The 20,180-nt window shown below is 52.6% G+C and overlaps 1 protein-coding gene across 3 annotated transcripts in view; it reads right to left on the reverse strand.

Annotated features, from left to right (window-relative positions):
- The window catches only part of SLC12A3 (solute carrier family 12 member 3), a 35,899-nt gene extending 20,798 nt beyond the window's left edge, over nucleotides 1-15,101 (reverse strand). For 2 of the 3 annotated variants that reach the window (XM_084757463.1, XM_084757461.1), the window contains exons 1-15: nucleotides 14,783-15,101; nucleotides 13,753-13,893; nucleotides 12,572-12,647; nucleotides 11,845-11,940; nucleotides 11,470-11,609; nucleotides 11,031-11,141; nucleotides 10,032-10,143; nucleotides 9,710-9,840; nucleotides 6,397-6,481; nucleotides 5,442-5,596; nucleotides 5,097-5,204; nucleotides 4,659-4,782; nucleotides 2,815-2,916; nucleotides 1,528-1,683; nucleotides 834-933 (exon numbers count right to left, since the gene is read on the reverse strand). In XM_084757463.1, coding sequence (XP_084613589.1) covers nucleotides 834-933; nucleotides 1,528-1,683; nucleotides 2,815-2,916; nucleotides 4,659-4,782; nucleotides 5,097-5,204; nucleotides 5,442-5,596; nucleotides 6,397-6,481; nucleotides 9,710-9,840; nucleotides 10,032-10,143; nucleotides 11,031-11,141; nucleotides 11,470-11,609; nucleotides 11,845-11,940; nucleotides 12,572-12,647; nucleotides 13,753-13,893; nucleotides 14,783-15,058 — 1,913 coding nt within the window. In that variant the 5' untranslated portion in view covers nucleotides 15,059-15,101. The remainder of the gene's footprint in view (nucleotides 1-833; nucleotides 934-1,527; nucleotides 1,684-2,814; nucleotides 2,917-4,658; nucleotides 4,783-5,096; nucleotides 5,205-5,441; nucleotides 5,597-6,396; nucleotides 6,482-9,709; nucleotides 9,841-10,031; nucleotides 10,144-11,030; nucleotides 11,142-11,469; nucleotides 11,610-11,844; nucleotides 11,941-12,571; nucleotides 12,648-13,752; nucleotides 13,894-14,782) is intronic. The other variant, XM_084757462.1, reaches the window with a different exon arrangement.
- Between the last annotated feature and the right edge of the window lie 5,079 nt (nucleotides 15,102-20,180).

Here is a 20,180-nt window from a genome sequence, read left to right on the forward strand (position 1 = left end):
CATGCTAAAGGCAGGTGCCCCTGGACTCCTGATGGTCCTGGAGGAGACTGTGTGCATTGGAACACATTTTGCCAGCTGTGACTCAAGGGATCTTTCAGGGTTTATTTCTTTTGAGGCCATGATACTAAGTATCCCCGTCCTTCTTGCTCAGGCCCTCAGTCAGTCTCACCAGCCTACATAACTTCCTTTGCCCTGCCAAGCCCAGCGTGGCAAAAAGCAGAGTAAAGATCAGCCATGAGGAAGCCATTGTTTACAAACTCACTGTACCTTGGCCAGGAGCCCGAACCTCTGTGTTAAGAGGCAGCCGAGGTTAAGCACCCCGTGCCAATCAGAGCCAGGCTCAATGGCTCATTTACCAGCTGTGCAAACAGGGGACGATAATGTCTCCAAACCTCCTTTGTCTTTGCCTGTGTCTGAGGTTAGTGCCCTCATAGGTCTCAGATGTTTGTCATAAGTCTATGGGGCCACAGTAGGTGGGACATAAGTAGATCTTATTGGTTATAATATGATCAGGTGGGAGGGAGATGGAAGATGGGTCACTCCCCTCACCACTGGGGACTAGCTTTGAAGGGCACCCGGAACAGGTTGGTCACTGCTGGCATGCCAGGATTGTGTCATGAGAATTGAACCAAGTGATCCTGAGGGCAAAACGACTTCCACTGTGGCAACTGCGACATGAGGACCTCTCCCTCACTTTGTCCCTATCGGGCAATGCCAACCCCAGCCCTCCAATGGTCGGCTGCTCTTCCACCTTGGTGCTACCATCCTGGACTACCAGGGCAGAGGACCGTGGCTGGCTGCAGGGTCCCCGGCGGCCCAGAAGCCTTCCTCACCGGTAGTTCTTGATATGGTCTTCCACCTCGTTGAGGCCCACGGAGTAGCTCAGGGCCAGGTTGTAGGAACCAGCCTGCACCGAGGAGCCCCAGTTCACCTCTGAGGGCAGAGAAGAGGGACCGAGACTCAAAATTACAGAAAGGAACCAGTCATATGGGGGAAGAGGGAATGCCCACGTTTCTTGGGCACAGAGCACCTTGGAAGCAAGGCCATAGACGGATGGATGGACACCTGGTGGCTCTGCTCTTACTGAGTGTAGGTCTGGAATCAAGTGCCACATATATGGTTACCTAATTTAAGGTTAGGTAGCAAAGTGTTGAAACTCCTATTTAACAAGCAGACCTCTGCCACCACTAGAAGGCCAGTTTGACTGTAGAATCCTAGGGTTATCTCCTTTAGACTGAAGTCGGTCCAGGACCCTGCGACATGTCCTTCTCACCATCACGCAGCCACCCTTGGCCACCCTGGCCTGTATGTATACATTAGCAGGTAGCAGGAATCTGACAGTAAAAGTCTGGTTCTGAGTGGGCACATTCTTTTGAGCACCTGGCTCAGGAAAGCTGAGGTAGAGGCCAGCTAGAGCCCCATTTAAGGGTGAGGCCAAGGCCAGGCTCCAGCTGGGGCGAGCGGCTGGCCTGGCTGCATGGCTGCCCAGGCAGGGAGTAGAGCCCCAGAGGGACCTCGGCCACATACCTGGCTTCTTGTAGATCACATAGAGCAGGAGGAAGAGGACGACTCCGATGGCAATGAGAGCCGCCCACCACGTAAGCAGGAACATGATGACCACGGAGATCACTGCCCCAAACAGCGCCGCCCATTTGCTGTAGTATCGGAAGGAGGGTCTCCACCCTGGGCGGGGCCAGGTCAGTGCACATGCCCGTGGTCAGGAGCCTTCTCCTTCCCAGAGCTGTAGCAATGTCCGTGCTTCCATACCCAGTGCTGCGGTCCTGGCTTGCACCCACTAGCCGGGAATCCCTAGGGTCCCACACAGCCTTGACTCCAGAGGTTGGTATGGGGGCTCTAACAAGTACCACAACCTTGCCCGTTGAGCATTTGTTTCACCATGGTGACAAGCTATACCAGCAAAGGAACATCCAGCCCTGGCCTAACACAGCCCCAATATCAGCAACAGTGCTAGATCCCAGGGGGCCTGTGGAGACTAGGGGACTAATGGGATGGAGGGAGACTTGATTCTGCCTGGCGTTGTGCCAGGTTAGGGCCACTGCTTGTGACCACTGTACCCTGGCACACCTCCAAGAGTGCCAGGCACACTGTGGTCTGTATGGAAAGTGTTGGGATAGCAGGCCCATTGAAGATCTGGGTTTCATTAACAAAACTATTCCTCTGTCCTCTTTATTGCCGTCTGCTAGAAGGTTGGCTGCAGCAGCAGCAGCACAGAAATCTATGAAATTTAATAGCTACAGTATGAACAGTGCCCCTAGAGGTGAGCTATGTACAACTGGCTGCACCTTTTTCTTTCTTTCTTTCTTTCTTTCTTCCTTCCTTCCTTCCTTCCTTCCTTCCTTTCTTTTTCTTTTCTTTTTCCCCCCCTTTGGTTTTTCAAGACGGGGATTCTTTGTGTAGCTTTGGCAGTCCTGGACTTGCTTTGTAGACCAGGCTGGCCTCAAACTCACAGAGGCCTGCCTGCCTCTGCCCCCCTGAGTGCTGGGATTACAGGTGTGAGTCACCACGCCCAACTTTCAGCTGCATCTTCTGGGACTAGGAAGTTTGTCGCTTTCTGAGGAATCAGACTTCTGACTCCCGAGAAACTGCCAAAGGGCGGAATTAGAACAGCCTCTACGCCCTGTAAAGTTTGCCCTGTGCTCAGCAAAGGGTGCCTGGCTTTGTTAGGATACGGACAATTCCTTTCATGTGGTTTCAAAGTAGGGCGGCTTTGGACTGCCCACCTCCACCCAGGCCTGTCCTCTCTCCCCCAGCCCCTTGGCCCCTATTCCTGTGGCTGGCAGAGGCTCTGCTTACCAGGCGAGTTGGTGATGGAGGCATGGAAGCAGCTGAAGTTGATGAGGGCGTAGGAGCAGAGGAAGAAGTTGGAAATGATGGGGGCTATGGTGTTGAGCTCAGCTTCAAAGAACCCAGGGAGAGAGAGGGCAACATGTTGGGCTCCACCACAGAAGCTGTCTGGCATCCAAGCTCATAGGGTGGCCCCCCTAGCACAGCCAGGCCTTGATGCTCAGTCAACTCAACCTTCTCATCTGGGAAGTGAGTCCTTTGCCCCATGAAGTTCCAAGGGTCAGTGTCTCAGAAAAGCCTGAGCGTCAGTTTTTAAGAAGACAGAGGGAGCAGGCACGATCACTCAGCTGGTAAAGACACTTGCCACAGAAACCTGCTGGGCTGAGTCAGAGCTTTGGAACCCATGTAGTGGAAGGAGGGAGCTCCTGAGAGCTGTCCTCTGACCCTCACCTGTACGTCGCACCCCCTCCCCCAGTTAACAAATGTATAAAAATATTTAGAAGGTAGAGGACAATGGGAGTGGACTCTGTCAGGCTACTGGGTGACCCAGGGAAGTGACCATGACACTTTTTGAGCACGAATCAATATAAGGAGAAACCCTTGACAATGTGACCCAAAACCCCAAGACCATTTTGCAGTTCTGTTCATTTTTCTTCACTCTCTCCCTGGACCCAGCATATCCAGATAAACTTGTGCATGTCAAGCTGCATTCTTAGGGTCTCTCTGGGGGAGCCCAAAGAAAGATGAGCAGCTCTTTTGGGGACAGGTATTTCTGCATGCAATCCCATTGGATCAAGTACCAAGGTCACAGCTCTCAGCCTGGCCAAGTCAGAAGCATCAATCAGCCCAAAGGTACTACCCATAAGCCTACAGCTGCCAGAGCACGGGCAGCAGGGGACAGGGGTGGATCTTGAGAAGGCCAGCCAACTAGACTTCTCTGTCCCCTAGGTGTGGCACCTCTTCATATGATGCGGGATCTAGAATCTAGCATCTTCCCTTGGGTGACAGCAACCAGACTATTAGGGCACATCTTATTAGGGCGAGACTGATGGGACTGACATGAGCAGCAGGGATCTGACTGTGACGGGAAGGTGCCTGTGAGTGGGGTCTCCATAGACCATATGCCCCGACTGCTGCACAGGGAGCCGGGCAGGGGGTGTCACGGTACAGCGCAGTCACGTCTCCTTCATCGAGCGTCCTTGGTTGAGTTAACCAGGATGTGTTTGGTATGTGTATGTGTATCTGCGTGAAATTGTGCCCTCACACTGCCTCTCTTCCTGCCCATCTGTGGCTCATGAGTTACGCAGTGCCCTCTGTTCTCCAGGTGTGAAAACCGTAGCTCAGAGAAATGACATCAAATCATACTGCAGAAGCAGGGCAAAGCCAGCACAAGCCAGCCCACCTAAGTTATTTGGTTGAGAGGCTGGCTTTATGTACCTGCAAAGACACTGACCAAGTAGCCGTTTGTAGCAGCTTGGCCCATCTCCACGGGTATCCTGGGAGTGGGTGGTGTCCCAGCTGCCAGGACACTAGAATGCAGAAGCAGAAAAGGCAGAGAGAAGTTTCCTCCTAACAGTAGAATGGCCCACTACCTGGCACGGCTTGGTAGCTGTCTGGAGGTAGGGAAGGACCACATGACCTTCCAAAGGCCCTCCAGGCAGGGCATCACTCACTCAAGAGTCACTCACTGGGGCTGGGGTATGCTTCAATGGGAAAGCAAGTGTTTAGTATGTGCCTAGCCCCAGTTAGCTCCATCCCCAACACCAAGCAAGTGCTATTCACCCAGTGCCCGGTGAGACCAGGGGTAAGAGGAGCCTCTTACCTATGACGATAGAGGGGAAGGAGCCTCTTACCTATGATGATGAAGGCAACGGCGATGGCGTAGGCCAGCAGGTAGCCACGCACAGGCTCCTTGTTCTTGCCATAGCCTTTGCCAAAGAAGCCAATCAGAGGGTACAGCTGGTCTTCGCACAGGCACTGTGGACAGTGTACACCACACTCTACCCCTGCCTGGGATCTCCCCCTTTCTCCTTCCCGGGGCCCTTGAGCCTGTGTGGACCCTGCTATGGCGTCAGCAGGTCTCTATTTCTGGGCATGGTAAAACTCAGCCCCTCTCCTCACCATGGAGACAGGGCTACTTCCTTTAAGAGTTTGCTAGCCTGTTCCTTTTCCCTTCCACCCAGACCCATAGCACATGACACACACCCCTCCACACTAGCCCAGGGAATCTTCCTACTCAGCTCTCCCCAGCCATAACCATCACTCCAAATGGCCCCTTTCTACAACCTCACCTGGAAGACCTTGGCAGCAGAGACCAGACAGGCCAAGGCTGAGGACAGGGTGGCTCCAAAGATGCCGGCTGTGATCAGGGGCGCGAAGGCAGACACCATGCTCATGGTCTGTGGGAATGGGGGCAGGGGGAGAGCTGAGCTAGAAACCCTACTGGGTATCTGTCTCTTCTCCACAGCAGGCTGTGGTCCTGACACTTCAACCCGCACCTGGGGGCTCAAAGCCTACTCATAGGCAGGAGCTGGCGATGAGAGCTCTACTTGAACAGGACACCCTGCCCCAGGCTTGAACAGTAGCTTCCCCCGCAGTCTCCTCTACAGCTCTGACATTGGGCCTGCCGCTTATACCTGGTAGTAGTTGATGAGGCCATATCGGCAGCTGTGCTGCTGTGAACATTTGGTGAAGTTCCAGCCGTAGCCACAGGCTAGCCCTTCGCAGATGCCTGGGCCAGGAGTCATGGTGTCATTCAGGTCCCCAGAGGCATCTCTCACCACACAGGATCCTGAGAGGAAGACAGTGTGTGTGTGTGTGTGTGTGTGTGTGTGTGTCCATGTGTCCGTCCATCTTTTCTTCCCTTCTGCCCTTTGCTTTACCCTTAACCCCCATCCCCATAGGCTTGCCACCTCGGCAGAGGGTGAGATACTGTGGACAGGCTGGTTCTTCCTTTATCATGTGACAATATTAAATGACAAGGAGTGGGTATGGGAGTATTTTGGGGGTACCTGACCATCTGATCAAAGCAGTACTCTAATTTTTGTTGTTGCCCCCTTTTACTCAAGGCAGGGAGAGCTTAAAGCAGGGACCTGGCGGCTCTTGAGCACTAACTGCTCATGAGAAAGTTCAAGTCCTGTGGCCACCCTGGGAGCAGCTCACCTCAAAGGAAGCAAGCATACCCAGAGCTTCAAGGAAGATGTTAACGGCTCAGGCTATGCTCAGAGCCCAGCTCTTCCACTCTGGGGCTGTGAAGCCTTGAGCAGCTCACTCGACCCCTCAGAGCCCTGGGTTTCTCCTCTACAATGAAGGCAGCGCAGTGCCCAGATGAAATGTGATGGTTACACAGCGTGGTTTGCCCTGCTTGGTCTTCACACAGGAATCTGGAACCTCAAAGTCTTGAGGTACCAGAGGGGCCTGGTCTGGCCTCCCTCACTGTGAAGATGGCCTGTCACTGGAGAGGTGACAGGTGCTCCAGAAGGCTAGCTCTCCGTGTTAGAAGCCAGCCCCACATTGCAGCCTCCGCCGGCCTTTCTACATGGTGGACCTACTTTTCTCTTTCTTGCCATCCGTTCTGTGCTGGCTACTCACCAATGGTAGCCGAGATGGCAAGGTAGGAGATGGTTGTCCAGAAAATGGCCATGAGTGTTCCCTTCGGGATGGCTACAGCTGGGTCCTGTGGGATGGCAAGGGATTATAAGGCAGCCTGTGGGATTCCTTTGGGCCTCCGTGCCTTGGCAGAGGCAGGGATGAGCAGTGGACCCTGACCTTGGACCCTCAGAACCTGTCCATCCCTAGAAGAAGAGGGCCCATATCTGAAGACCTACACGATGGCCATCATGCCAGGGTTGATCCTGAGGTAGAAATCGATGAAGGTGAGAAACCTCATCAGCTCCATACCTCACCCACAGGGCACCCTTGGCAAGGTTTGTTGGAGGTTGCGGGGACAGAGTGGGGGACCTCCACCTGGCTCTCACCTCAGGGTCATTTGTAAGAAGTGGTGGCAGCCAGCTGTGGCTGGAAATCAATCAATCAATCAATCAATCACCCAGGCCCAGACTCTCTTCACCTTACTCTATGCTTCACAGTAAATCATCTTTAAGTAATTAATTTGTCTGGCTCTCCAGGCATAAAGAGCTGGAAGACATGCCCCAAGCATTCTCCTCTTCCAAGAAAGAGATTTTCCCAACGGTAATGACAAAACTTCCTGAACTTCTCAGGCAGAACTTCCTGAGATATGGCCTGTGCAATTCCACCCAGCTAGTGAGGAAATGAGGGTGGCAGGGTGTGAGGTGGGTGGGCACAGAGTGTCTCACGCCTGTAGTCCTGACCCACAGACCCACAGACCCACAGACCCACAGACCCACAGACCCACAGACCCACAGACCCATAGCCTCAGACTCCAGGAGCTGGTCCCAGAGTCGCTGTACAGGCTGCTTTTCCACAGCAAGCTCAATAACTGCTCCCCTTTGGAGGCACAGACAACCCCCCCCCCAACCCAGGAAGAAGGCCAAGTCTGCCATGAATCAGCTGTCTGCACACCTCCCAGTGCTCTCTGAGGCCCAGTAGACAGATGGCAGTGTGGAAAGCCAGTTGACTGCTGGAGAGAAATGAGAGCAGAGGTCCAAAGTGGGAAAAGGTTACCATCTGGGGAAGACTTGAATTTGCTGGGGGTCTCTGTTAGGGAGTCCTATGATCCTAGCCTTACTAGCAATGCCCAATAACCTGAGTTTTGTACAGTGAGGCCCTGGGCCCAATTCCAACACACCGTGGCCACCCGAGTATGGAGCTGTTGGGCTTTCCCACCTATAAGGACTCCCCAGGCCTCAACTGTAGTCTTTTTTTGTTTGTTTGTTTGTTGTTGTTGTTGTTTCTTTTGAGACAGGGTTTCTCTGTGTAGCCTTGGCTGACCTGGACTCACTTTGTGGACCAGGCTGGCCTCGAACTCACAATGATCCACTTACCTCTGCCTACCCAAGTTTGGCTATAGTCTTAACCCAGCAATCCATATCCACTTAAAACCTCAGAACATGCCCTTATTTGGAAAGAGGTCCTTGGAGGTGGAAGTAGAGATGAGGTCACTCTTGAAGGGAGCAGAGGAAGCCCTGAATGAGTGAAGCCTTGAGTGAATGTGACAAGGACTCCAAAGGCCTTGGGGAGTGGTACAGAGAGAGGTACAGCTTTACCCGGGTGAGGCTCAAAAGGGATGGCAAAGCTTTCCTTAGGAGTCTAAGTGAGTAACTTGTGTGTACAGACTAGCCAGCATCTGCTGCTGCTTCCTCCTCTGGGATGTTTACAGCCTAAGGCTGCTCACCTACAGAGACCTCCTATCAAGACTCATGTACTACCCCTTGTATAGGCATGAGCAGCTGAGCTCAGATCTCCAGAGCCCACAGAGAGCTTGGCACAGCATCTATGATCCCAGAGCTCCCAAGGCCACCTCCCTGCTTGTACTTTCTCTCCTGTAAGTACTTTTACAAGAATCAGGCCTCTGAGCCTACACCTACATTGATCTCGCTTCACAGTTGGGGAAGCTGAGGCTTACAGTGATTGTCGGGCGTCTCACTGTGGGGGCTCTGCTGCTGGGCACGATCCCACGGGAAGGGCAGAGCCAAGTCCGAGAGCCAACTTAAGGGCCGAGGACAGAGGGCATAGCAGTGTGTCACCTCACCTGGCTCTCAGATAGCTGTTGGCCCTAAGGCTGAGCACTGGGGAGAGAGGCTTGATTAATAGTGCCGGCTACTGGTTAATAGGGCCTGAGGAGGGATCAGGTTGTCTAAACACAGACCATGCCTAAACATGACCTCGGGTAGGCACCCCAGGGGCCAGCCAGCTGCCATCTTGAGAGAAGTGGGACGGGCAAGCGTCCTGTTCTCCAGGCCTCACTTAATAGGAGATCCAGGCCCAGCCAGCAGAGCAGGCTGCTTTCTGTATTGACTCAGGGAATAGCTGGGTTTGCTCTTGGTTTTGGTTTTGGTTCTACAAAACCGTGTCACCGCACCCAGGCTGGCTCTGAAATATACTGTGTAGGCAAGAATGATTTTTAGTTTTCCTGATCCTCCTGTCTCCGTGTTATGCATGCTGGGATTCCAAGCCTGAACCACCATGCCCAGCTTGCCCATTTCTTTTTTATTTTTTTTTAAAATAATTTCTATTTAGCTTCTATTTTATGTGCATAGGCATGCAGGTGTCAGTTCCCTTGGAACTGGAGTCACTCACAGTTGTGAGCTGCTATGTGGGTGCTGGGAATTGAACCTGGGTCCTTTGGAAGAGCACCGAGCTATCTCTGCCGTCCCGCTTACCCAATTCTTAAATCTGTGAGAAGCAGGACTGAGGCACACCTTCAAAGGGGAAGGTGACTAAGCTCGGAGTCAGCTCCAAGTTCAACACAATCTTGGTACTTCATTGGCCCACTGTCTGGCACACCACCATCTCTTCGGTTTCTCCTGGCAAAAGCCCTTCCATTGTCTCACCTTGCGCAGGCTCTAGGCTCACTGCCACCCAGAAGTTCTGCTGGGCCTTCTGGCCTCACCCCACCCCCACCCCCAAACTTTGACCTACTGCTTCGACTCCACTTCACTACCATTCAATCAACAAACACACTGGGCACCTGCCTTGTGTCTGTCTCTGAGCTGGAAGTACAGCATAAGACTGACATCTTATGCTGGGGAACACACCACAGCCGATGGAAGGCCCGGCAGAGATGTTGCAGGAAGGATTTGAAAGAGGCGCAGAGCTTTTGCCAAGTAATGAGAACAAGGACCCACTAGACCTCATAGTCAAAGGCCTGTCCTGAGCAAATTCAGTCAGTCTTCAGGGCAGAGCTGGGGTCCTCAGTGTGATACTAGGGTTCAGGGAGGCCAGTCCCCTATGGTACCAGACAGTTAGGACAGGCTCTGCTTACCTTGAGGTCCCCTGAGATATTGGCCCCAGCCAGAATGCCCGTGGCCGAAGGAAAGAAAATGGAGAACATCCCAAAGAAGCTGCCATCAATGCCTCTCCAGTCGGGTACCAAGTTCTGAACGAAAATGTCCCCTGGAAAACCAATGCCTAAGTGAGTTTGGCTTGGCCACCTAGCTGGGCCCAGCCAAACCAGCAGTCAGGTCCCCCGAAGCCTCCGACCACGGGAGGAGAACCCAGCCCCTGGTTCTCATTTAATGAGTCAAGTGCGTTGACCGACCATCCTCACCCACAGAGCCACTGCGTGGGCTCCTGTTCTCACATACCGTGGTAGCTGTAGAAGCCTTTGGAGGCTTTGTCTTCAGACGCTGGGATCAGTGTGCCCACCAGATAGTTGGCAAAAGAGACCATGATGACAAGAAAGAAAAGCACCTGGGCCTGGAGTAGAGGACACCGGAGGTCAGATGGCAACTCCAGCCTTTGCGGGGTGGGGGTGGGGGGGCTGCCATGGTCCCTCACTCTTTTAACCACACAACCTCAGGTCAGTCACAGAGTGAGTAGTCAGGGATAGGACAGTGAACAAGATGGCCTGAGATTAGAAACAGGAGCTGTGAAGGGGTCAGGTTGGGGGCGACATTATCAATGTGGCCTGGAGTAGTATCTCCCCAGCAGCATATACTTAAACAAGGAACAACAGAACCACCTGGAGACTGAAAAGCCAGGAGGCCAGAGATCAATATGGAGCAGCAGTCCAGGCCTCTCCCAAATTGAAGGATCCCTTCTGGTCCAGCCTGCTGGATATAGCCCAGCAATTCCCTTGTTTCATGGTATGAACCCTCTGGCATTTGTGTGGATACAGGATTTAGCAGAATTGAAGAGTACATTTTCCTACTCTCTTGCAGCTATGCACAGCCAGACCAGGTTCTGGCCAACGGAGTGTGAGCAGGAATGATATGTACAAATTCTGGCTTTAGCTTAAAAGAGTGGGATTGGGAATTCCCTCTTTTCCTCCCTTCACCCTTCCCCTCTGCCTGGGTCACAGACATGATGACAGTGGCCATTGTGGACCAGGTGAATACAGGTCACACTCAGGGGTGGAAAGGTCACAGCATGGAGGCAATCTGCATGCCTCTCCTCAGCCCTATGGAAACCACCATGCTATTACTAAGCCACACCTTTTGCGTGGTTATAGGAGACAAAACAAAGTCTGTCTTAGGGTCTATTTGTCCTTGAAGCAGCACTTTAATCCTAGTCCATCCACACACTAAGAAGAGGCAAAACCAGACCCAGGCCCACCCTCTCACTCCCCACCACGTCCTCCTCACCTTGGACTCCCACTCCATTCCAGCCAGTGAGATGGTCAGCAGCACAGTGACAGTGACTACACCGATGATGCGGATGTCATTGATGGGGTCTACAATGGGTGTGCCATACTCCTGGAGGGAGCAGACCAGCTGTGCATCCTGTCTTCACCTCTCCTCCAGACCCCCACCCCCACTTCTAGGGCAGACCCTCAGATGATGCTCCACCTCCCTCATCCCAAAGAGCATCTGGGCAACATGATCCAAAGGTAACATGTACCTTAAGAGGGGTTTTGTGGGAACAGTCTGCACTTAAAGAGAACTTTATTGTTGCCCAAAGTGACCAGACATAGTTTTGGTCAGGATTAGGTAAGATTAGGCAGGAGAAGGAAGGCCTGGTCCAGAGTGAGGAACAGTGTGGGAAGGTTGCCCATCTCCCTCTGCCTCATGCCTGGCCCCTCACCTGAAGCAGGTCCCGTACAGTCTCCGCAAAGCCCACGGTGTGCATGGCCACACCCACGGCATTGGCAAAGGCGAAGATGAGGCCAATGGAGCCCCCAAGCTCTGGACCCAGACTCCGGGAAATGAGGAAATAGGTGCCACCTAGCAGGGTCAGAGCAGGAAACCAGAGAGAGAACAGTGTACTGCAAGGGGGGAGGAGGGGAGGGGCAGGACCAAGGGCCTCATGGCAGGTAACTGAGACCTCCTCAGGAAGTAGGGAGCTCCCACAGGTCCCTATCTGAAGCTCCATGGGCATGATAGGGTATGCCAGGAGTTGAATGGCAGCCAGAGGAAAAGTGTGGCATCCAGGCGAAGAACAGGCCCCAGCAGAACACACCTGACTTGACCTTGCCGTTGGTGGAGATGGCCGAGATGGAAAGGCCTGTGATGGATGTTACCATGACCGACAGCAGGATGATGAGCCACGTCAGCACTGTGTCGGGGTGAGAATGTGAACATCTCAAAACGCAATCAACATAGGCCTCTCAGGTGAGAATCCATAGAGAAACCTGAGGTAGCCACCTGAGTCCCCATGTGACCTTGAGTCCCTTTCCTTCCCTGAGCCTCAGTTTTGTCACCTGAAGAGGCTGAGGTGCAGGCCTGTCACCCCCAGTATTTGGGAGATGGCGAGTTCAAGGCCGGCTTGGGCAATATCGAGTAAGACCCTGTGTCAAAACAGGAAGAAGGGGCTGGGCGTGTGGCCTGTGTCTTTAATCCCAGCACTTAGGAGGCAGAGGCAGGCAGCACTCTGTGAGATCAAAGCCAGCCTGATCTACATAGCCAGTTCTGTGAAAAGCCAAGTTTACCTAGAGAGACCCTGCCTCAAACAACAGCAACAACCCCCACAAAATTCTCCCCAAAATAAGGACTGGGGATGTCGTTCAGTTTGGAGCCATCTCAAAGGAGGTGACAGCTCCTGAGGTAGATAGCTGAGGTTTTCTCTGGCCTCTGCACATTCAAATACAAAGATGTACTGAGGCTGCTGGCATCTGAGGGTGTGCTCCAGAGGGGCAGGCCTAGCCTGGGGAGTCTCTACAGCCCCTTTTCCCTGAGGTGGCACTCACCGATGCCTGCTTGTGCTGTAATCCAGGGGAGCCTAAGGTAGAGGATCACACCCCAGATGTTGAGCATGCAGCGGATCTGGGAGGAGGAGGTGGTTAGTGCGTACAGCAGATCTGGGAGGAGAGGGATCCCAAGGCCAGACCCTCAAGTGCTTGTTCCCAGACCTGGGGGACACCTGAGGCTCCTGCACTCTCCCTCCCATGGAATCAGGCTGCCTGGCTTGGGGGACAGGAGGAGAGGACAATTTTTCCTCCTACCTCCTCCCCACCCTGCCATGGAGGTCTGGAGATGGGCTTCAGCCTTCCCACCATTCACCCTGTTTCAAGGCCAAGGCCCTGTGCCTGCCAGGTTCCAGCCTTAGCCACTGCTCAGGATGCTTCCATTTTAGGGGTAAAGCCAGAGGTCATCTTTGGGGCCTGAAATTCCAAGCGGGAGGGCTTGATATAGCTTTGGTCCAGCCAACTACTAGGGCTGGGTAATGAGACTTCTGCTCTCATCTGCTGAGATGAAAACCAGACCATGCCTGGTTCTGGACAACACAGCGGGGCGCCCTCCAACCCCGACTGTGGAAACCCCCAGGGGTAGATGAAGGTTCTGGTTCTGCTTTCTCCTACACCCCATCCCATCACCTTTGTAGAGCCCTATAATGTCTTTCAAAGTCACTTGATTCTTTACTGCCTGGAGGCTTAATTATGCTCCACGCTATAGCCAACACTCCTTTTCCATTAGGATGTAGCCTGGTACGGGAACGGAGGGGGAGGAATGGTAGATTTGTATGTTAGTGCTACCCTCTGCTGGCTGTATGGGGAAATTTCTTCTAATCACCACTGTGCCCACAGTAGGCATTGATATAAGAATTTTCACGATAAGCTAATATAATGCTCAATATTACAGGTGAGGAAACGGAGGCAAAGAGTGGCTAAGTAACTTTCCTGGGGCTACAACATTAGTAAGTAGCTAAGCAGAGATCTTCCCAAGGTTGGGTCTGGGCCAAGAGCACACAAGAAGTTGGGAAGCTTACACCAAATACAATTGGAGGTCACTGATGATGGGGAAACTGAGGCCAAAACTGAGCCCACCAAGGTCTAACCTGCCCACTAGGGCCTCAGAGTCAAAGCTGAGGCTGAACGGGGCTCTACCCTGATCCTTTCTAGCCATTAAGCCCTAGTCGGCACCCACTCACCATCACCCCCTTGACCCAGCCGAAGCGCACAGGCTCCCCGGGGCTCTTCTCAGTGCTGGCTTCATCCTCCACAAGCCCATCAGTCAGCTCACGGCTCGGTCGTCCATCAAAGGCCAGGGCGTGCAGGTGGCTACCTTCCTGCTAGGGGCCCAGAGACCAGCAGGAGTTAGGAAATAGGGGTTGGGGCGGGGGGTGCGGCTGGGGGCGGCTGGGTGTCTGTTTTTAGCCCTGCCTGTTCCATTTTGCCACACAGGCAGCCCCTTGGACAGCTCCATGGGCACAAGGTTGCTTGAAGCTTTTTGAGAGACGCCAGGGAGAGCAAGCTGGGTATTTAGTGTGCTCCTGCTCAGGGAGTCTCCACCGTCTAGGGCAGAGGGCTGAGATCTGAGAAGCCCGCAGTCTGAGAAGGGAGACAAGATGAGAGATGAAGTAGTCTGTCCCAGGCTACACACTGGGTCTCTGGCACAGATGCAATTGTACCCAGGCCTCAATCCCGGAATGGCAGTCATGTGGCTCATCTCCCTACTGACTTAAGGCCACTCTGGGGCCTTCTTCCCAGCATCTCACCTCAGCATCCCTATTCAAATAAGGGGTCTTTTTTGGTCCATTGGAGGGATGCTTTGAAACAGGGAAGAGTGCTGCGAGTTTAGGACTTAGGCCCAGATCCAGAATCATCCAATTGTCAATGAAAATGTGAAGTCACAGGGATTGGGCCCTCCAGCCTCCCAGACAGCAAAGCCATTAAGCTGATATTTGAGAGGGCCTGCCATGCTCTCTCTCACAGTCTCTCTCAGGGGCACGAAACCTGCATATGCATGGGCAGCCATCCTATGCTATCGTTAGGTTGCCCAGGAATGTGTAGCATTGTGCCCCAAGCTTCACGGCACCTCGGTCCATTATTTCATTTGGGTAATTTTGATCCTTGAGGAAGACGCCCAGCCATCTTCACAACACAGATGACAGAACACGTTGGGTAATGAGGCAAAAGTCTTGCAGCCGGGAAGTGGCCAATCTTTGAGCTGGTGCTTACCTTAAGGAATGAATGCAGGTCAGCCAGGGTGGGCCGCACCTTCCGGGGCTCGCCTGGCAGAGCACTGTTAGCATAATGTTCATAGGCAGGCACCACGTCAATCGTGTTGTAGCCAAAGGTGCGCATGTACAAGGTGCTGCCATGTGTCAAATGGCTGGGCTGGCTGCTGTCACCAGTGGCTGGTGGGGGCTCATCACCTCCCAGCAGCGTGCTGATGGTGAAGCGCCCGCTGCACAGAGCGTCGCCGGGCATCTCTGTCACAGGTAGCTCTGCCATTATGGCTCTGGGTATCAAGGGAGGGGGGCAGAGCGGGGAAGGACACTGAGGGTGGCTTTATAGGCTGGGCAGCAGCTGGGAGAAGGGGGGAGCTTGGCCCAGCCTGCCCATAGCTAGTGAGCAGGGTCTCTGACAAGGTGGGAGGCGGAGCACAGCAAGTGCTGCCCTGCCCCCATGTACTTGATCATTGACATAGAGGCTACTTTGGAGGCGGAGGGCTGGGTTAGACAGAGCCGCGTTGCTCAGTCCTGCAGTACCACTTCTGGGTCTAGGATAAGAGAGATTCTGCTGCTAGGACCCAGGAAGCAGCGGCCATGACAGAGAACCCAGAGAAGATCTGCTGCAAAGCAGTTTCATTGCAGGTTAACAGTCCTCTCCTTGGGCCACACAATGTGTTTCTTTCTGATTATTTACTAGTTTAAATGGATGTCATTTTAGGACATGTACATAAAAAAGGAAGTCTGTCTTCCAATCTCCGTCCTTCAATGTCTCTGTCTTTCCTGATACATTTCCATATACAGGAACTATTATGATTTGTGGCCTCCAGGCAGACCTGCAGCCACCTTCTGGCTGACAAGCCTTGAGGGCTTGGTGCTAGCCACTGGCCTCTAGGTGAACCAGACATAGTGTCACACCTGAGCTATACATTCTTAGGCTCCAGGGCTGTGGTTCACAGAGCCCAGAGCAACTAGCTATTCCTTCCCTCCCTGGAGCCATGTAGTAGGAGGTCTGGTCGCTGAAGGCTCCTGAGCTATTGCAGGAACAGTGTCCTGGGACACGAAAGGGAAACTGGGTTTTGATGCATGAATTAGTGGATGTTTGATGTGTGTCCCAAAAAGACAACGGACATATGGCTGTGCGGGCTCTCAGAGTCAGGCCCTATGCCAGCGGCCCCACCCATAATTATCTTTTTCCAGGAGACTGAGTGCTCAATAAGTGATGAATGTGAGACATAAAGGCCTGGCCTCCTGCCCTGCCCCTGAAGGCCTACCCAGGGTTTCCCTTTATCTTCTGAGGCTTAGGGCCTTCCCTAAAGTCTGCTCCCTCTGCCCTCCCAGGCACATACATGCCTTGAATGCTCACCTCTCAGTTTGCTTCTGGGTGAGGTGGCCCAACCCCTTGTAAGAGTACAACAAACTATACAGGTTTATTGATGCTTTATTCACTATAACAAAAAATTGGAATCAACCTTGTCCATCAAAAAATGACTGTATAATGAATGTGTGTGTGTGTGTGTGTGCATGTGCACGTGCTACTCAGCTCTCAAATATTTTTCAGGAAAATGGGTGGTCTTAGAATATTAGGTGAGATCACACAAACTCAGAAATAAGCCACCTTCTCCCTCATGTGGAATCTAGCCAAAAATATATGTGTGTATATAAGCACAAGTACTTATACAGTATAACATGAAGAAAAGCTAAATATAAAGAATGGGGAAGGACTGAATGCAGGTAATGACACAAGATATGAGAGAAGATAAAGAGCTAATTTTTTTTTTGGTTCTCAGTTGTTGTTTTTTTTTTTTGTGGGTAAGTGCAAAACTTATATTCAATACTAAAGGTGTAAAATTTGATGTGAAGTCTGTGGCTTCTGTCTCTATACCCGTTCTAACTATATAGAAGTTCACTAAGTTATATTAACCTTTGGTATGGTTAATTTTTTGTGTGATTTTTTTTATTTATTTGAATAATTTTTTATTTGTTTTTTGAGACAGAGTTTCTCTGTATAATAGCCCTGGTGGTCCTGGAACTCCAATTGTAGACCAGGCTGGCCTTGAACTCATAGATATCTGCCTGCCTCTATCTCCGGAGTGCTGAGATTAAAGCTGTGAGCCACTACATCCAGCACAAGATTTTTTTTTTTTAAGTTTATAATTAAAAATAAGATCTGAGAACTTTTGTCACTGTCCAACAGACCTTTACCAGCACCCCTATGCTGTGTGGCAGTGGGATCTGGGGACTTGGAGAAGCCATGCCTCTGCTCATGGTGGGACAGGGTTCATGGAAGCTACACTTAGAAACAGACCAGACCAGCTATGAGGTGAGCAGACAGCTGTAGGAGGTGGCCACTGGGGAAGGGTCAAGGTGTGGACAGCCAGGGAAGGCTGGCTGGAAGGAAGCGCTCCCACTCCCTCCCACTGAGCCCTACACACCTGCCCCAAGGCAATTGGACCCGGACCTCCAGCAGGAAGTTAGCACTATTTGGGAAGGTACTTTCTAGAGGCCCAGCTGCCTCTGCTACTCTGGGCTGGAGGGACTAGGTCAGGTGTAAATAATTAGAGAGCCAGACAGAGGAGAAACAGCCAGAGTCACCCCATGAGCAGGGAGTTTTTAGACCTCAGTGCTCTTTTTCGTGGAGAGGGCTTGTGTTCCCTCCAGTTTTGGGGGATGGAAGCCACAAAGGCAGGGACCTTGCCCTATTGTGACTAACTCAAGCAACTGGAGTATAAGGCTGGCGCCCAACAAGTGCTTGCTGAGTGCACAGAAAAAGAGCAAAGGTGGCTAGAAGCAAGGAGAGCTAAGCCAGGAGGGCAATCCTTGGCTGGCAGCACTACCTGGAGAGGGCCGTGCAAGGGCTCTTTGGGGTTTCCCACAGCACAGATCATGTCTCTACTGACATTAAGCCATGGGCAGAGGAAAACTTTAAAAGTAAAAGCATGTGTGCTCCTTTCCTCTGCCAGACCCCAGCAGGGCTCAGTGCTTCGAGTAAGGATCAGGCCAAGGACCCCTCAGGGTCAGTCTCCACCTTCCCGACAGGGACAGTGAGATTTGTGAAGCCTCCCCCACTCACTCCCGGCAGGTCTATGGCCCCAAGGGCAGATCTTATCCGCTGAGTTTTAAACTGCCAGCTACCTGGTAAAAATCACAGCTACCCAGCATCCCCCACACCATTCCAACACTCCGTGCCCTGGCAGCTGTGGAAAATTCCTGATTAAGATCTTGGGATAGAAGGGGCCAGGCAGGGCTGGTTTCCAGCCAGGAGTAAGAGGCTGCGAAATTGCTGAGTGACCTTGGCATATCACTTCTTCCTTTCTCCAAAGCACCAGGGCCAGCTAGAAGGGATGTGAGGCTGTTTCCGGAACAAGCTGCTCCCAAGTGCACTTCCTGGAGTGGGATGAACTTTAGGCAGGATCTCTCGAAGGGCTTATTGAGAGGACAGCTAGTGACTGTTTGACATCTTGTGCCAAAGCACAGATGCTGAGAAGATATCTGTGACTGATGGTATGGTGTCTATTTGATAAACCCTCAGAGGGGCTCCTCCTGATAGGGACATAGCATTGGGTTCCTTGGTCCCTGACATCCTGGACTCAGCTCCTGAGGGGACACAGGACTCTTACTCTGAGTACACTCCTGGGATTGGACTCAAGGGGTTCCCATTCTGTTTGTTTTGGGGGGGGGGCCTCTGAGCAAGTTTCTCCTCGAGGTGAGCCTCAGCTACTGCAGCAGCAAAGTGGGGACCACACCCATACGAGGGTCAGCCAAATCCTTCCTGCTTAGCCTCAGCCTGGCCCTCAGGAGGAGCAGGGCAGCCAAGGACTGGACAGATTCTGTGATCTGAAAAAATCCTCTCTACAGAGGCTGAGCCGGGAGGCCAAGTAGCTTCTCAACACTGGGCCTGCTCTCTTCAGGGCCAGGAAGGCCTCCTCCTGTATACCATGCCCTGGACCTGGAAGCCCAGAGCATGCAGCACCAGCAGAGGAGGGGACCTCACAGCAGATGGGAGCTGAGAGGAAAGGTGGCCAGGGACAGGAGAAGAGGAGGACTGGCTGGAAGAATAGGGAGAACTGGAGGAACACCAGGCTGAAGGGGCCGCTTCTCCATTCCACCACATTTATTAGGTAATTGCCACAAACTATTCTCTGCTGAGCAAGTCCCCAGCCCCCACCCCACCTCCAGACAAGACAAAGCCCTGCTCTCTGGGAGCTCACATTCTAGAGAGAGAGAGAGAGAGAGACAGACAATAAACAGACAAGCGATTATCAGAATGCACTTAGTGATACGTGCTATGGAGAAAACAAAGCTTTTTCTGAGGTAGGGCGTTTAGGCCTCTGTGAGGATAAGCTTAGCCACCCATATGTGAGCAGGAACTGCGAGAGGTGGGGAGCTGGGTAAGAAGAGAGCAAAGGCCCTGGGACAAAGTGTGGCTTGGGCTTGCAACAGAGCAGGAAGGCCTGTGTGTTAGGACCAAGCAGACAGGGTGCATACACGGAAGAGAGAACTTGGAGGCTCATAGGCCAACTTACACGTTGCAAGTTATTATGTGATAGAATTTTAATATATCACTTTGGCTGTTGTATGTGGACTAAGGGGGACCAGACAGGGGTTGCTTCAAAATGTAGTGGTGGTAGCTAGGCCTGGAAGGAACTTGAGGATGACAAGATGGTAGAGCATCCTGAAGACTGAGACGACAGCATTTATGGGAGTTATATAAGGCCTGGGGGTGGGGCAACAATGGGAGAAACCCATGGGGAAGATGTTTATAAGTAGGGATCTTTGACAGCATGGGATTTGGGTGCCAGGATAAGGAGCTGCCTTTGTCCCGGGTGCCTTGGTCCCGGGTGGCATATGCCAACTCTAAAGGAGTGGGGCTGGGGAGGGCCAGCAGGTGCCAGCATGGTCAGATAAGGACAGGGGAGCCATAGGCCCACCCTGTTCCCTCCTGTCGCACATGGATTAGAACCTCTCAGGAATGCTGACTCTGAGGTCACATCTCTGAGTCTTCATAGGTTTGGGCAGAGTAGGGGGCACTGGCATTTGTCCAAACCATCCCGGTGACTATGTGGAGCCGTACGACAGAGATGCTATGCCCTGCTGAACACCATCTCTCACAGTCAGTTGCCCCAACCCACCCTGTGCCCAAGGTCCTGGGTTCTGTGGTCCCACGATGCTTGCCTGGAGAGGATGGGTATGGTGCAACCCTGGTGTCGTGAAATAGCCGGGTAAGAGGATGCGCTGCGCGTCGGCCTGATTCACAACACCAGCTGCAGCAACCATACCAGAACTGCGAGGCTTCCTCCTGGGGCGTGGATCCTCCAGTTCGGAGACAGTAGAAAGCCCATGCAAACATCTTCCCTGGGCCAGAACGGCGCAGAGGTCTAGGTTGCCAAACGTGGAGCCAAATC

The sequence above is a fragment of the Acomys minous genome (assembly GCF_964271855.1).
Source record: "Acomys minous genome assembly, chromosome: 14".
Lineage (NCBI taxonomy): Eukaryota > Metazoa > Chordata > Mammalia > Rodentia > Muridae > Acomys > Acomys minous.